This window comes from Pieris brassicae, chromosome 10 (assembly GCF_905147105.1).
Source record: "Pieris brassicae chromosome 10, ilPieBrab1.1, whole genome shotgun sequence".
Lineage (NCBI taxonomy): Eukaryota > Metazoa > Arthropoda > Insecta > Lepidoptera > Pieridae > Pieris > Pieris brassicae.
The window spans coordinates 9,965,873-9,983,680 of NC_059674.1; the positions used below are offsets into that span (position 1 = coordinate 9,965,873).

The following is a 17,808-nucleotide window of genomic DNA, read 5'->3' on the forward strand; positions in this document are numbered from 1 at the left end:
GTCCTCTACATTAAGGTCCCGATGGAAGGTCGTTATTGCGACCAGGGATCATTGACTATTCCCATCGGCGCTTTGTTTTGGATGGATAGTTGGATGCAAAAACATTAATATGTAAATAAAAAATATGAATATTGTAACACTCCATTAATAAACTATTTAGTGAGAGGTCATAAAATAATCGGTTCAGATTTTTTTGAGTTACATTACAAACATACAAAAACAAATCTTTAAAGAATATGTATAGATTGTTTTTCAGAGTAGTCATACAATATTTTGTAAAGAATATTTTTTTGTTTAATTAATGGTATATTTAAAAGGAAACTTCTATAAATACTACACAAATTATCTTGACCTAAATTGTCGTTCAAAAGTCTAATTTATAATATCCGCCCAATATACATACCATACAATTTAAAAAAAATATATCATTATGAATTGTAAAAATGATTTAGTGAACGATTTCTCATATCGTTGCGAAACAGAAATTTTAGTTTTCTAACAATTTATTACGGATTTATTAATCAAAGTTTCATTTCGGGAAAAAAATACAGACACACTTTGGTGTTTGCCAAGGAAAAATTGTATCAGTCAGTTTATGTGCATTGTAGAGTATTTGTTAATAGAAGATATTTTTTCAATTTTAATCACCATAATATTTTGGCTACTACTAATATTTCTAAAGTGATTTAGTAATAGAAACGCAAAACGTCCATATCACGGTCGTTGATACACCGTGGTGTGGTCGATTTGTGTTTCTATTCTAAGGTAAAGTATATATATATTAACAATACGATCCGATAGATGTAGTCGTGTACACACGTCTTACATACAAAAAAACTAAGAATATAAATCATTATCGACTCCACTAGAACACACAAAATTAATCAAAATCTGTCCGGCCACTCAGGAGTTAAATTAAAACTGATTTGTGAATCTAAACAATACACCCACCCAAACGCATACAAAAAACTTCATTCAATTTGGTCCAGCCATTTAAGAAGACTTTAGTGACATACAAATGTACAGTAGAATTTTTATATAAAGAAAATATATATTTTTTATAGGTAAAGATTATCAATATAACACTTCACATTGTGACACAGGGCCAGTATATAATTTAACTAGTATAGCAATTAACGGCTTTGTATTAGGAATTGACTTTAACTTGAATGAATGAATGATATTCACAAATTATTTTTTAATAGTTACAATATTTGTAACCTAATCTATAAAAAATATTATAAATCAGATAAAATAAAATATCACCTCCGTGTGTCAGGCACAGGAGGCTGATCACGTTCTTACCGAGAACAAAAACTATGATTACAAACAGATACAGGAATATGAGGGCCATAATTGTTTTGAAAGCCGATCCGCGATCCATCGATAAATATACTATCAAACATAACATAAGTATTTTTTTTCATAGAACAGGGGGCTAACGAGCAGGAGACTCATCTGATTTTAACTGCCCATGGACCCTCTCAAGGCCAGGGCTCGCGAGTGCGTTGCCGGCCTTTAAAAAACAACCAATTACTGAGTAAGTGGTAAGCACACAATCTCTATCATAGTATAAATGGGGTAAGTGCAGCTTGCTTTGAGAATTTTATTGAGAGTGCCGTATCATAAGTCCTTTAAAATTTTTGACTTATATAGTATAGAACTTAAACAATGGTTCATTGGGAAATGTTGACACGAATTAGTGGGAATTTAGAGTGGGCTTTCAAATGCAACAAGTGCGCGGGCCGAGGGGAGCAGTTTCAGGCCACTTTTGCCAAGACAGCGTTCAAGGCGCTTTGACTTTAACTGACTTTGAATTTGTATGAGCCTGAATGAAAGACAATCTGTGATCTTTTAATGAAACTGTTATAAATGAGAATAGGTAAGTTGCTTAAAAATGTGAGGTCCAATCTCTTTTTCAAATTTATATATAGTGTTGGTCTTAAACACTTTAATATACTTTCCAAAAATACCTGTTATCTATTGTTCAAAAATCGTATCAATGAAATAATTCCCTTCATATTATTTTAAACCTCTTTACAGTGAAAATAAATCAGATGTTAAAGAAAATACGTGTGATAGCGTATATCCAGCCACAGCTTCCGCTTTTCTCGTGTCTCGCAGCGCTTTCCAACGTTGGAGTTGGCACACCGCGTTAGTTTTCAGCTTCAGTAACGTCGCGACCATGGCTACGGACGGACGCACGAAGCGCTCACAATCCATCTGCGCGCCTGCTTCCGCGAGTATGGAAGCTCTGGCTGCGCCTATAGAAACCACACCAGCTCCTCGTAGGCGACCAGCCGCACGATCACAATCGGCCAGGATAACTGGGGGACGCTCTGTAAGACAAAGACGGCAACAGCAACAGCAGCAACAGTTAGATAGAGAAACCAAGGCAAGGTATAGCTCCGAACCGCGTTTAGCCGAAGCAGAGACTCCACCACAAGTACGCAGGCAGGCATCAGCAAGGCGCAGGCCGCCCGCTGGTCAGCATAGCCAACCAAGGCGGTCCAACGCGTTCCTAGATGTCCCCAAACCACACCAGCCAGAGGAGGAACCAGACGAAGATTCGTACAGACTAAGATCATTCAACGTCACGCAAAAAGGAGGTCAGTGCTACGTTCATTCACCCTGTTCTAAATTTAAATTTGGAGTTTTTAATACGACTTGGCAAGTGTTTCGTACCCTTACAATTGCGATTTAAATCTAAAAAAATACTTTAAGGTTAAAACTATAGTGAATCAGTTATCGGACGGAGCTGTGTTTACATTTGTCATAAATCACGAGCTCTTTTGAGGTAAAAATAAACGTGGAAGAAAAAATCGTCTGACGTACTTGGTCAATAGCGTATAAATATGCGATAACCCAAATATTATTCACAAAATCCAAACACACGTCTTCGCTGATCGTAAAATACGCAGAAATATCCGTAATTTTATCACTTGTCTGAAATATTTCGTATTAAAAAAACTGATTTACAAGCGTATGTAACAACTTTTTTCTTACGATTACGTGACGATAGTCTGTAAATAAACATAGAAAACAAACAAGGTCATAATGATTTGGTCATTTTAATAAATGATATAAAACACGCGAAAAGAAAAATCTTTCTCTCAAATTCTTTACTCAAAGAAAGTTCTATAAAATTTCTTATTAAAAGTCGGTAAATAACAGTAGACAATATAGGGATATGGCATTCTTAAGGGCCAAGCGTTTCGCAAATGTCATCAATATGCCAACAAAATTACCTACTATACAATAAAGTATTTCAGTGAATAGCAGTAAAATGAATATACAAAGCCATAGTATCTTAAATTTACATAACTGTGCCTGTGTATATAAAAACTGGGTAAAACGCATTCAATTACCTCAAATAACAATAAATGAACTCCTAAAATTGCTTGCTTTTAGTTGGCATGAACTCACACTTTAAAACTCTGAACACACACACACTCTTTTACATTATATCTGGAAAATATTTGCTTTATATTTTTCACAGCTAAATTTGTTATCATGATCACAAAGCACTACGTCGTAGTAATGGTTCAGTCTATACAATACATTATGACTTAAAAATACTTTCAATTTTATATGTACCAGTAAATAATGTTCTGTTTCTCTTAGTAAAACGAAGTTAGGGACATAGCGTTCAGTATTTGGACCTAATCTGATCGCCGACTTACGTGCGCCCACCTGTCGGGGAAATTATTTTTGTAACCTTTTGAAAATATAATTAACATTCTTATAGCAAAACAATAATAAATATTGTTCAAGTTATGTGTTTATTCCTTATAAGAGTTGAGCAATTGTCATTATTACTTTAAAAATGACCAAGCTTAAAGAGTTAGTACATGTCATTTGATTCACGACTTAAATGCATCTCTTTTATGATGTCTAGACGCCAACCAACGCGAACTTTCTATTGAAAATGGCCGTATTGTACTTTCAGTTCCAGGAAAAAGCCACCATTAAACAAAGCACGATTATGAATTGAATTGAATAGGCTTTAAGTGTTATTTATTTTAAAAGTCTAAAAGTTCTTGATTACCGGAAGTTATTGTTATTAAACTATGTATCACGCACGATCTTAATCGCAGAGAGTCTCGATGTTCTAGACTTTAGTCAATTCAGTAGCCACCGTAAGTTTTTAATTTGTTATCAACGTGGAAAAGTCGAAATACAAAATAATAAGCTGAATACCGAAGCTTTCCAGGCATCTTATACTCAACAATCAGACCTTTGAACGCTTTTTAAAAATACGAAATCTAGGCAAAGTGGTTTATATACTGGGTGACTAGCATCGAAATCCGTTTTAGAAATGAACAACTTTTCGAGAGTAAAAAAAAGTATTTTGTGACAAGCGCCAAAATTTACAACTTAGAGTACACATTGCGCGATGTTGTCTACTGTGTGTAGAATCTTTGTAATGTAGAAAAACGCTGACAGAGACTATGTCCAAAAAACTGGAAGCGTTCGATATCTGGGTTCATGCTTAAAATATCTTGGACAGACCGCATATGAAATACAACCGCGCTGGACAGAACACAGAAAAATAAAGAGAATGACGGTTAAGAAAAATAAATTGAACATTAACAAAATAAAGTAACATTTTGGACCATTAAATCGGTCCGAAATGTTACTTAAGTAACACAAAAAAATACGAGCAACTTCAACTAATTATAAGCAGGGGCAGGTAGATGGAGACCTTAGACTATAGTTTGGTCAAAGCACTAAGTCATTGTTCAGATACGCAGCATCCAAAATGAAGGTAGATGATCGCCAACCTTTGAAAAGAGATAGCACTACGAGCCCCGATGTAAAAAAGTTCGTAATTTTCTCTGTGAGATTTTTTCTTACTTCATTATTTTTGTATATCTATATGTTAAGCTATCATTGAGAGCAAAGGCGACACAACTAAGTGGTAGACGAACTATTTTGCGTGAGTGACATGGGTAGAGGAATACTTTTGCGTTAAGTTTTTTAGAATATTTTTTTAAAATTGTTTATGTTATGTAAAATTTTGTTATGTTAAAATAAACTTTAAAATGTTACTCAAATTGTGGTTTACTTTTTATTAAACGTTCTTAATTATTTTACCAATATTTACTTTCTATATTTTACGCTTTGCACATCGGGGCTCGTATAAGTAGAAGACATGTATGAATTATTACTTTTAACTAAAAAGCAAGAAACATTGAATTGAGGAACAACAGATCATCTCGAAAGTTGAAGAGGAGGCTTTTACTTCGTCCATCTGGTCCATACTACAGAACACACAGGAACGGAAATAACAATAACTAACGTACTCTAAGAGTATAATAACAAAAGTAACACCCATTTGATATGTTTTAATAGTATAGAATTAAAGCGGTTCTATTATAATATTTGATTATAAAGCAAACATATTCATACGTCTGTTTTATTAAATATTCTATTTACCTGTCTTGTCACATTTTATCGGCGCTTATACAACCGATTCATTGTTACTGATGACACCAAATAAACGCTGAATTATGCAAATTTTGATTTTTTTTGAACTATCCCCGCGAACATTATTTCGCCTTAATATGTTTTTAATTAGCCTACCTATTTATTAGGTACATACCAAAATATGAGCCTATGCTTTCCCATGGAGACTGTTCGCCTTTTCGGAATAAAAATTAAATACTAAATAAAACCAAACATTTATCTCCAAAAAAACCTCAGAGTTCAAAATGAAAAAATAAAAACATACTCGAATTAGTCCACAGTCTTCGAGTTTTGCAGTTAGCAACAAACCTTGCGATTCCTTTATATTTGTATAGTTTTATGAGTTGTTGAATTTTCATTTATTTTTAAAAAGTAAACCCCTTGTTCGTAACCTAAATTTGTGACTATGGCCTGAGAAGTTCATTATTATATAAAGAAAATGTTTAGCTTCCTATTTACTTGCTCAAGTGTTAAAGGAAACTGTTAGGCGACACAGCAGGCTTATCGGGGTGCCTAAAAGGAAATACACAGTCAGAATGCTGTACACACATTACCTATCCACATCGTATCCCTAACTTTCGTACTACTGATCTGCAATCACATTCATGAGCCCTTTTCTTTTTCATGTGTCCTTTTATTATTACTATCCCATTCACTATTTTAATTGCTTTGTTTTGTTTCATTCGTAAGTAACTTTGTGTCTTATGTAGTTTTGCTCTTCTTGCGCTCAAGATGAGTATTATATTACTAATTTACTTAGTCAGTTCAGCCTGGAATAGGTCGTTTGAAATCGATAAGGCTGCCAGTTGTTCTCCTTCTTATTTATTATTTTCATTGTACTGTATATTTTACGGCAATTATTAATAAATAAATTAAATGAATGTAATCTTAAGTAAACCGTTCCATAAATATACTATAACGATAGTTGTGTACAAATTTATCTCAAAGTGGAGACACTTAATACATTACAATAAAAATGAATACTTACTCATAGGTAAGGTTTCCTTTCATAATAAAAATCGAAACATTTGTGAGGATTGCCAGATATAATTAAGGTTATTTAACAATAGGAACAGGGCCTTGGAAATATCACGCAATTTTTGACCTAATTCAAAGTAAATGTAATGCTTCTACGGCACGTTTTGGCAACCAGAAGGATGAGAAAGCTAAATAAATGATAAAACGCTAACGTCTTTCGTTTGATTTTGATTGGTTAATCGCATCTACAGACTCACACCTGTCAACGCGATATCAAACATGATATTACAACAATTTGTCCAATCATAATTAACTACTATTACTTCCTATCATTCTATTGTAGTTCACAAGATGTATTGTAAAGCGATTATGACTATAACTATTTAGAAGACTTTGAAGAAATAAAGCAATCTTATAGTTGTGGCCTTAAGTTGTTATACTATTCGTAATCTATCTTAATATCGAAAAATAATACTGATCGGTCTTATGGGAAAGGCATCCCCTTCATAAAATTTTCCATTAAATAGTATAATAAACAACAAAGTCCTGGACACCAACTAGTCGCATTCGCACTCAGAGGTAATTTCTCACGTAATACCGCGGGCACAAAAATTTACGAGGGCCGTTTAACGTTTCCCAACCTTCAGATCTTTGTAATAGAAATAAAGGTTCTCAAGGAAATAACTTACATCACTGTTAATCGTAATGAATTGTATATTGTATGTACATATGAGAATTAATAATGTTATAAAGAAAACAATTTGCCAATTTACGCCGTGGAGTGTGTTAGTGATAGTAAGTGTTAGTTTTATATTCTGAATCCCTAGTTCTTATACGACACAATTTATTACACGTAATATTATTTACACTAACTTCACTTAAGCAGTGTTGGCCTACTGGCTTCAGCGTGCGACTTTCATCCCTGAGGTCGTAGGTTTGATCCCCAGCTGTTCACCAATGGACTTTCTTTCTATGTGCGCAATAAACAATCCCTCGAACGGTGAAGGAAAATATCGTGACTTGCCTTAGACTCAAAAAGTCGAAGGCGTGCGTCACAGAAGGCTTATCACATATACTTGCGTAGTACATTAACCAATAATTATGAAACGGATATAGAAATCTGAGGCCCAGATCTAAATGGGTTGTAGTGCCATTGATTTGTTTTAACTTCACTCAAGAACAAAGATTAAAACGCATTCTTTTCAACACAATTTTACTAAATTTTACCAAATTTTTCACTAGAGCGAAAATATTCTTTAATAGAATCGAACAAGTGTATGCATGACATAACATAGTACGAGTGAGTTAGCAGGCTCAAAACTCATCTGCTCTATTCCCTTCTTCTTCGTTCTTCTTTGAATTGTACTAACTGAATAATACAATTTTATATCGTATGTATCCAATTGAATACTTAATTTATAAGAAAATTCCGTAAATTTCTAGGTCAGGTTAAACACGAACAAAAACCATCAAAAGGCTAGTTTTATAACCAGAATTCACACGAAAGATAAATTTTACGACACTAGATAGTAAAAACTGGGTCTGTTACTGGTCAATTAAGATTAGGTCAATTTTGGTTTATACATTTTCCTTTACACAATAGAACATTTCGAACTTTTTAAATACTTAAGAATACTTAGGGGCGATTCATCACTGTGGTTGTACGTACCTATAACGCTTGCTCGTACGATCAAGCGTCTGGAACTACGGATATATTATAGAGCCATAATTAATAACATGTCGGACGTAACTTTTAAGAAAAATCGAGAGAAATGTACTCCATAAAACGAATTGTATTAATTCTCCTGTTATTTGAAGACAAAAATGTAATAAAAACGTTTGGTTCTATTAAGAAATGTTATTTTAAAATTAATTAGTAATTCACAATATATTATTGTGAATTACTTAACTTACTTAACAGTATTTCACAATATATTATTTTAAATTTGTTGTGTAACATCATTTATTACTAACGAAACGCACTCACAAAATAATAATCAAAAAAAAAATAACAAAAATTCTAGAAAGAAAAAAATACATATGGTACATTTTAAGTGTTAAATGTGACGTGACAGACGTGTTCTACACCTTAAAGGAAGAAATCTCAAACCAAATCAAAGGATATACATTCTCCTATTATTTAAAGTCAAAAATATTTTAAAATCACAGTTGTATCCGTTAACAAGTGTCATTTAAATAAAAGATATGTTGTATTATCTAGTATATTATAATATGTTAAATACATAACTCTCTTTATAGTAGCTTATCATTTAAAAAAATCAAACACACCACTACACACAATACTCGTCGAGCGAATCTTGCCAAAGCCGCGTACAAATTATTTGAAGAAGTCTATTAAGTATGAGGGTGTGCAATTATTTAATCAATTACCGTCTAACATTCGTAGTATTAGCGCGTTTAACCAATTCAGAAGGGCATTAAAGAAACCTTTCAGAATGAGCCAAGTAGACTAAAATTGGGACGGCTGATGACGACGTGTATCTCGATCGTATATACATATTAAGTTTCTCATGTAAATAAATATAAAAAATGTGTGCGTGTACACACGTAAGAAGTGAAACTTCTTTATGACCTTATTTTTTGAAAAGCAGAAATTGGTCAAATAAAGTTAAATTAGATAAAGTTTAACAAAATGCTTTTATTATCATAGATATTAATACAAAAATACAATTATTTCATTTTACCTTAATACTACTAAGATTATTACAGAATTTCATTAATTGTAATATAAATATTACTATCATTGTTATCGTGATTATATATTTTTGTTATTAATGGCTTCGAATCTCTTTGAATCAACCGTGGTAGGGACAAATAAAAGATAGATCGTAACAGAAAAATGTGACGGTATTTTTTTTTCCACCGCCGATAAAAGAGTTTCACTTCAAAAACATTTTTTGTAATGATAAAAAAGATCTTTAAACATTATATTGTGAATTGGTTTAAATCAAATATCTGGTAGAAATTCACCTATTTCATAAATAACTGTAATTACAAATTCTTAGCATTGATAATTGTGACATCTCTATGATGAATATTTGCGTTTTCCCGCTTTCCGGCAAACCAAGTGACTTTGCCATTCGTTCTCGTAATTATTACCGAAGATAAACTTTCTCTCGTTACTTATTAATAGGTGCTTTGAAACTCCCACTTGTTATCATCGAATAGTTACTACCACATTAGTTCTATCAAAGTAATAGTTTTATCCATTATTATAAATTAATTGGAGATTAAAACATGAATGTAATGTGACATTAATAAACTTATCAAAATATCTCCATAGGTCTTCTAAATCTGACCTGGAAAAATTCATCACCAAATTCTTGATAAACCATTTTTTTACAAACAGAAAGATTCATTTTACCTATTCATATGTGGAGGAAGCGTGTTGTATGCTTCCTGAAACCTGAATGGTATATATCGTTAACGTTGGAAATAACTTTGTATGACTGTAGTAGCCGGGGAAAGCAGGTGTCAAATATCCCAGTACTTCTTCTTTCAGTCGTACTCTTCTTTCTGTAGGTCGTGTTAGTGGCGCCACACATCTTTCTCCATTCTCCTCTGTGCTCGGCAAGCCTCTGCGCCTGGGTTATGGTTAGACCTATATGGGCCTTTATTTGATCGGTCCAGCGATTAGATTGGCGTCGAGGTCTGGTTCCCTCCACTCTGCCAGTCACGGGTTTTTGTATGCTTTCCGGAGCTTTGCGTGTTTCATATCCAAAAATTACCAGGATTAAGCGCTAAGGAAAACCGGAAATACCAGAGTATCAACCAATTTCTTCTTTGTTTTTAAGGAAATGTCCTGTAAGGTCGTTCCATAAACACAAAATTTTTGTCATTGTGTCTTTAGGTCACCTGGATTCTTTTTCGGATTTCAGGGAACCGAGGTAAATAAACTCGCCTAATATTTCTAGATCTTTAAGTTCACCAGTGCGTGTAGTAATATTACTAACTCCTTTGCTTTATTGTATTCTATAGCATACGGTTCCAAACGTACGGATAGTTTTAAAATTACATTTTGGGTACATGTGCATTACATTCTTAATAGAAAAACTCAATTCTTTAAAGAATTACAGAATCTTAATTCAAATCGAATTATTTCATTTGTAATAATAATATTTGCCAGACTGTTATATTATTTATTTATTATTCATTCTCATGATTATTCAATCTCATTATATACTTTATTAAGTTAAGCTAAAATCCTTTAGCGATGCCGAGATAATATTAAACCTAATAGCTACGGTCCTATCGATAAAAAATTTCCTTTTTTTGTGTTTCTTTTTATTGTCAATACTTAATTTGTTTTCCCCATTTCATAATCCCAATAGATAATATTGATAAGATATCCGATTTAGACAAACAATGTACTGTAGCTATGATAATAACATTGCCTTTGTTTGTATATTTTTTTTTTGTATTCTATTAAACGTTACAAGTTTGTTAAATGACAGACACGTCGGTAGCCCCCGGGAACTACGTTTCGCCAAAAATGTTTTTTTAGTTAGCCTACCTTTTAAGAACCTTTTGCTATGCTACTCCATAGACATGTTCGCTATTTCCAGAGTGAAAATCTAAGTTACATAAAATAAATTTTCCTCAGAATCTAAAGAATACATTAAAAAAAAATACTCGAATTGGGCAGGCGTCTTCTATTTATACAGTATTTTGAGCCGTAGGAGTAAACGTCAAACGGAGTATTTGATTCTGATTATCAAATGGCTTTTCACATCTAATAAAGCAATAAATAAAATATTGTTAATTCAAAGCAACTTACGTTTTACTACGACACTGGTTTCTATTAAAAATATTTTGTATTTTCTTGTCAATGGTACTTGATAATTCTATATAATAATATTTTAAAAGTTATTAAAAAGACTGTATAAAAATAAAAGTAGTTCAATTCAAGCTGACTTTATGTTGTTCATATAAGTACGTATTTCTTTCAGCGCAACGTATAAATGAACTTTTCAATCTTTTCGGTAAGATGATGATGACGGAAGATTCGTCACTTCGTCACGTTCGGCAAACTATTTGCCAAAATCCGGACTCGGCGATAATAGCGACCGTATACATCGGATTATATTTTATTACCTGATTCCCTGAAATGATGAGATGGGAGTAATTTTCTCAGATCATTGAACATGCTTATTAACAGTAAAGGATGAAAAATGTTTAGTACTTTACCGGGGAAGCAGCATCTACAAATCACGTATTACAGATGCCACAATATCAAGAGAAACAATACTAATTTTTATCACAACTAAATTACAAAATAAAACATTATTTAATCCATAAATAAACTTTATTAGAAAATACATTTTGTTTTATAAATTGTCTCTGTACAAAAACATTTAACATATAATCTAACATATTAAAAAGGATATATATCAAGAAAGTGTCCAAAACACTTCTTACAGTCTCTATTAGGGAAAAGTCATCTTATTTTTGTGCACTTTTTTATCGACATACCGTTGTGAAGCACTTAAGACTAATTCACTAATTGGAATGGTTTTGTCCTTCTAAATTTTCTGACTAGGCCTGTTGGGTCAGGAAGTTGAGTAGCCGCGACATTCACGTGTTGGTGGAGCCTTTGTTCGTGGGCTCCAGCAATTTTTTATTTTTTATTTTGGCTATGTCCTATACATGCAGGTCCCGATGGAGGTAGTCATTGCACAAAAAAATTTAATTATTTATTCAGAAATGATTGTAACTTTGTAAAAAAACATTACTCAGTGTAACGGGGCGTGCTTATCAATAAGCGATCCCTTCTAAGAATCCCTATTTATACGAATAAGTTAACCTCAATCACATATGTTCAATTGTTTTTTGGTCTCCTGAAGGTTAGGTGTAAGATACTTTCCAATTGGCTGGCGAAAATTAATCAAAAAGTTTTAACTAATATAGTTTTTTAGAAACCTATATCCGTTATATTTTTAAAGTTGTATGGTACAATCATCGCAATGTCGAGACGCTGACTGTCCAATGTCTGGATATGACAGGTTCACTGAACAAGCTATGGGAAGAAAAATAACAGATACGAGCTTTAAAGAAATAATGTTCAACAATAGGTTGAGGCATCTTTCTGGAATTTTCTGTCTGTTATATAAAAAGTTGTTAAGAGAAATAGGTAGCTTAATCATCCGGGTTACCACTACCATTAACTTAAGTTGTACATATACGTAAGTTATTTAATAAGATGACAGCATAGTCGGGGCATTAGCTAGAACAAAAGTATAAAAAAACATATTTTCTAATAAAAATATAACCATGTTACCGCTTTGTAGCCTGAATATCAATGCATTCGCAATGCAAGACGCAGGTGTAGACCTCGTATCTAATAACATATCTCAGTATTTGCTTGAATAAAACTCTATAAGTATCTTCACTGCGTCAAAATCAGGTATTATCGATTATACATTGGCATGCACAACTATCGTTGTCTACGTGTCACGAATTCGTTCAACCTTTCTAACATGAATTCGTTTATCACAAGGTTTTTCAGTTTCCCAGTGAAGGTATCAATTGAAACGCCTAAAATCAATGTTATTACTGTGAAGAAGTAAAAAGCATTCATAAAAAGTCGACGCCGTGTGTGCACAGAAGGTTGATCACTTGCATGCTATTAAAACAAATGATCACAAAACTACTAACTGGTCTTATATTTTCCATATTTATGAACCAGGCATGACTTAAACTGAAACCTTCCATCAAGTGATAGTCAGTGACATGTAACGAATATAATTAATTCTTATAACACATTAGACAAATACTTCATATGGATATGCCGATCTATAATTGTGCATAAGAGGGTTCGCGTAAAGTATTTTTTTTTTAAATACAACCGTAAACACAAGTTTGTCTACTCATTACTCCACCCCTTTTTGGATCCGCCCAAACAAGTGAAGAATTATTATGTAAACCGGTTCACGGAATATACAGTATTAGTTTACTGTATAAATTCCATCACGTTTTGCGATGGGTCGTTGTGTAATTAGGATCAAATTCGGATGTGACGTCATACGAGCAAATCACTCACTGAACAAGCTTGAAATATCATAATGAATAAATCAGTCTTAATGTACTATAATACTCAAACGTTTCTCTCAAATTGTGTTTACGCTGTGAAACGAGACAACTAAGGGCGATTCTCTTAATTAAATGATCTCTTATGTTTAAGATTTCAAAGCGCTCGGTCTGTCGATTTGCAGAAAAATTGCGCTGCAACAGCACTGCTATTGAACAAATTAATGGATTAGTGCAATATAATCTCGTACCTACAACTTTATAACACAAATGTTCCAAAGCATCATTCCAAAACATCCATAAATAATTCAAATAACCAAAACGTTCTATATTTAAAAATCTTGAACTTGTTGTCACGAATTAAAATAGTTCGTATTTTTCAAAGTGTACGCCAAATAATTTATCAACATTGTTGACGGAAGGAAACGGAAATGGGAAAAACTCCATTTCATTTGAATTTTTCTCGCACTCTACCACGCATCTTTCATTAACACTACCTGAAATTCAGAATCATCTACGAAGAATAAGGACAAAATTTTCGAGTAATACTTATAGCAATAAAATGTTGTTCTGATGGTGATGGTGATATGTTGTTTGAATACTGTTTCTTATGGGATAACTGTAACTAACCGCCGCCCATGGACACCTGCACACATCCGGACACCGGCGTGTTGCGAACCTTTCGAGTGATGGTTCGCTCTTTTCTTGAAGGATCTACTGGGAGCTGGTTCCACTAAGAGGTGATGTGTGGTAGAAAGTGAATTGAAAAGTGCTATTGCTTTTTGTATGTCTTACCTTGTGTTCTCATATTTTGTGTGTAATAATTATAATTTTTTTGAAATAATCAGTTGAACAGTGTTGGCCTAGCCAACCTACGACTCTCATCCCTGGGGTTGTAGGTTCGATCCCCGGCTAGTTCACCAATAGACTTTCATTCTATGTGCGCATTTAACATTCGAACTCAAACGGTGAAGAAAAATATCGTGAGGAAACCGGCTTGCCTTAGACCCAAAAAGTCGAAGTCCTGCGTCAGGCACAGAAGGCAACACCTATTTGCCTATTAGATTAACAAATGATCATGAAATATTTACAGAAATCTGAGGCCCCAGGCCTAAAAAAGGTCGAAGCGCCATTGATTTATTTTTATTTTATTTATAACAATAATTATGGAGTTAAAAGTATTTATACGCACTTGGCTACTTAATAATCACTTATGTACAATCGTATGTACGCCATACAAACGCCTTACCTTATGTTAACCGATACATATCCAGAACGCTCGCAAATGCGTTGAAATATGCTACGTGTTTGGCCTAACACTCAATGACACAGAAAGATCTTTGACGTTTTAGAAAAATATCAATGACTACTCTGTGAAGAGATGATTTCACATGGCTAGACGTTTTTTTTAATATTTTGGAAATGAATATAACCTCTGTTATAATGGTAAAATTGAGCATTCTAATTCGGTTCAAATATTTAAATATAAAAATGGTTGAAACATAAAAAAAAAATATTTTTTATTATATAGAAATCAAACCAGAAATGTCTTTGCCCTTTATATAAATTACGGGTACATTTCCTGTGAAAACAAAAGAAATAAGAATTTTGGTTAAATATCATCTAAAATATACAGAAATCTGAGGTCAAGAACGATATATAATGCGTTGTTTGTTAAAAATAATGTAATAAAAATATATTAGTAATTTCATGATAAATTATTTTTACAAGAGTTCGGTTGCGGTTGTTGTAAGGATATGTTCATATGATAAATAAAACACTTTGTTTGAAGCTGGGTTGTTCTGACTTTAATCTTTTAAAATATGAGCTTATTAGGGTTGCGACAATAACTAAAACTAACTTGGCTAACGTAAGGGTCTATAAATCTAAGTGATACAAATGTAGTCGACCTTTTTGAACATTATCGGAAACGAGAATGTTAAATTACAATTTATGAGAGTGGAAAAAACTAAAAGGCTCATATTGGATTCAAGTGTGCGTTGATTGTTTACATTATATTTACGCTTCTAAATATTAACTGAAACATATATATGTTACTTAACTAATGTTAGGTAACATAACGCAATAAATAAAATGATTTTTACAAGAAAATTTATTTAAGAATCAAACCTATGCTATTCGATAACCCCGATATTACCCTAAAGTAATGTCATTTAATAATGTGTGTAAGAGGTTACGGAAAAACTTACAAATGTAATTTTCTTTTCTAGAGGTTGGGATATTCGCAACCTTTTTTTCGTGTATCACCTTTTTCATCATTAATTTTTTTAAACTTGATTTTGGACAATCGACTTTTGCTTTACGCGTCTTTGATTACGTAATTTATACGAACAAGTGTTTTTATCAAGAAACATTGATTTACTCCCATACATGTCTGTTTTATAAACATACTGTACACACACATTCTATAACACAGCGTTAACATAAAAATATTTACGACAAAATTATTTGCATATAAGAAATTCCAGTTCTATTGTATTTGCGTAAAATTTTCATCAAGTCCGTGCTTAAACGAAAATAAAAGGTTTTCTTTGTTTTGCTCACTCCAACTTTAATTATCTTTTCTTTATATAATTGAATAAACAATCTCAAAATGAACTGAAGTAATTAAAAACCGAAAAGAAACCAAAATGTCTTCTGTTTTTTTATACGTAATAAATTTCTTAATATTCTTATATTAAGGACTACTACATATACTAATAACTAATTAGTTTATATATACAAGGATTATATGAGATATGATCGAAATATTTTTTATACAAAACAGCAAACAGGCAAACTTGATGGCTGGAATTCTTCCACGCTCCGCTTCACAAGACATTTTTTTGCGAACCAACGAACTGCGGAATTGACTCCCGGTGGAGGTTTTCCCTGGAAGATACAACCTCGAAAAGTTTAAAAAAAGAGCATACCTCGTAACCCCATTTGCCGCCCTATGCTATGTAGAAAAATGTACAATTCCGGATTCCAATTTAAAAAAAAAAACTAAATACTTCAAAAAATCGTTCAATTTAACATTGGTTGGCAAAACCTTGCTTAATTTATAAAAAAAAACTAATACATATCATATAACAACTAATGAATACTTCATTTGTCGTTTTATGTGAAATTGTGACTCGTAACAACATTTTTATAAATAATATATTGTTTAGCTAAACACATTTCTAATGTTAATATTTTTATGGCTATAATAAAGCCTGTAAAGCACGCAAAACGTGGATTACAATAATAATTGAACCGATTCGCAAAGCTCGTTTTCGTTAAAATAAAAAACACACTTCTACTGGATTTAGGTGAATAGAACAACATACACAATTTACGCTTTATTCTATATAACTGTGCAAACGGCCTGCTCACCTGATGTTACGTGATATCGCCACCCATTGTCACATTGCCAGAAGGTTGCGTTGTAGGCTTTATGAGAATAAGTAGGCACTTTTTTGAAGGATCCTCTAAAATTTTCGCTTAGGCATTTTTTAAATACTTGAGTCAGGTATATTTTACAGATTAATGTATTGGTTTATTTGATTAAACAACTTAAAAAATTCATTAATAAGTAAACTTTTATCTCTTACTAGCCTTCTTCGCCCGTTTGGACTTCATACATTTTAGCCAGATTTCTGCTACCTCGTTAACAATTATATTCGTTATATTCTGTCATTGTTAAAACAACGATGATTTATGCAACTAAACCTTCCTCAGGAGTAATCAATTGGTAAATATCATGTACTAATGTGTTTAGTACTTCCTAGGATTCCGTTTAAACAAAGAGACAATCGCGGCCGGTCAATCAATGTTAGAAGCGTTCAACTGCAAGTTAAAAAGTCTAGCGTTGCTTTTAAACCATTTTAAATATTCACTCGTTTCTTTGTCCCATGAATAATTAAAGCACCTGTTGGGGTGTATGTAAACTGACACGATTGTTAGTCAAATAAGCTTTGTAACTCGAATAACAAAGTGAGCTTTTACTTAAAAATCATACAGGAAAAATATGAAGTCCGCCTAAATATGAGGCTAATTCAATTTAACTTAACATGCTTTATGAGCAGTGTTGGCCTAGTGTCTTTTGCGACTCTCACTGAGGGGTTTGAACCCCGAGAACCATTGGACTGTCTACATGCGCATTTGTCACGCGTATGTGGGGTTAAGAAAACATCGTGTGGAATCCGACAAGTCTCTGACCATAAAAAAGGACGGCGTGTGACGGGCCCAGAAAGCTGACTTCCCGAAAAACATACAGAAATCTGAGACCTAATAGTAAAAGTAATTTGTTTTTTTTTTAGAAAATTTTAT

The 17,808-nt window shown here is 32.9% G+C and overlaps 1 protein-coding gene across 1 annotated transcript in view; it reads left to right on the forward strand.

Moving 5' to 3' along the window:
* Nucleotides 1–2,173: 2,173 nt before the first annotated feature.
* Nucleotides 2,174–17,808, forward strand: part of LOC123715675 (GTP-binding protein REM 1) — an 86,894-nt gene continuing 71,259 nt past the window's right edge. Inside the window, exon 1 of the mRNA XM_045670898.1 lies at nt 2,174–2,609. Coding sequence (XP_045526854.1) covers nt 2,186–2,609 — 424 coding nt within the window. The 5' untranslated portion in view covers nt 2,174–2,185. The remainder of the gene's footprint in view (nt 2,610–17,808) is intronic.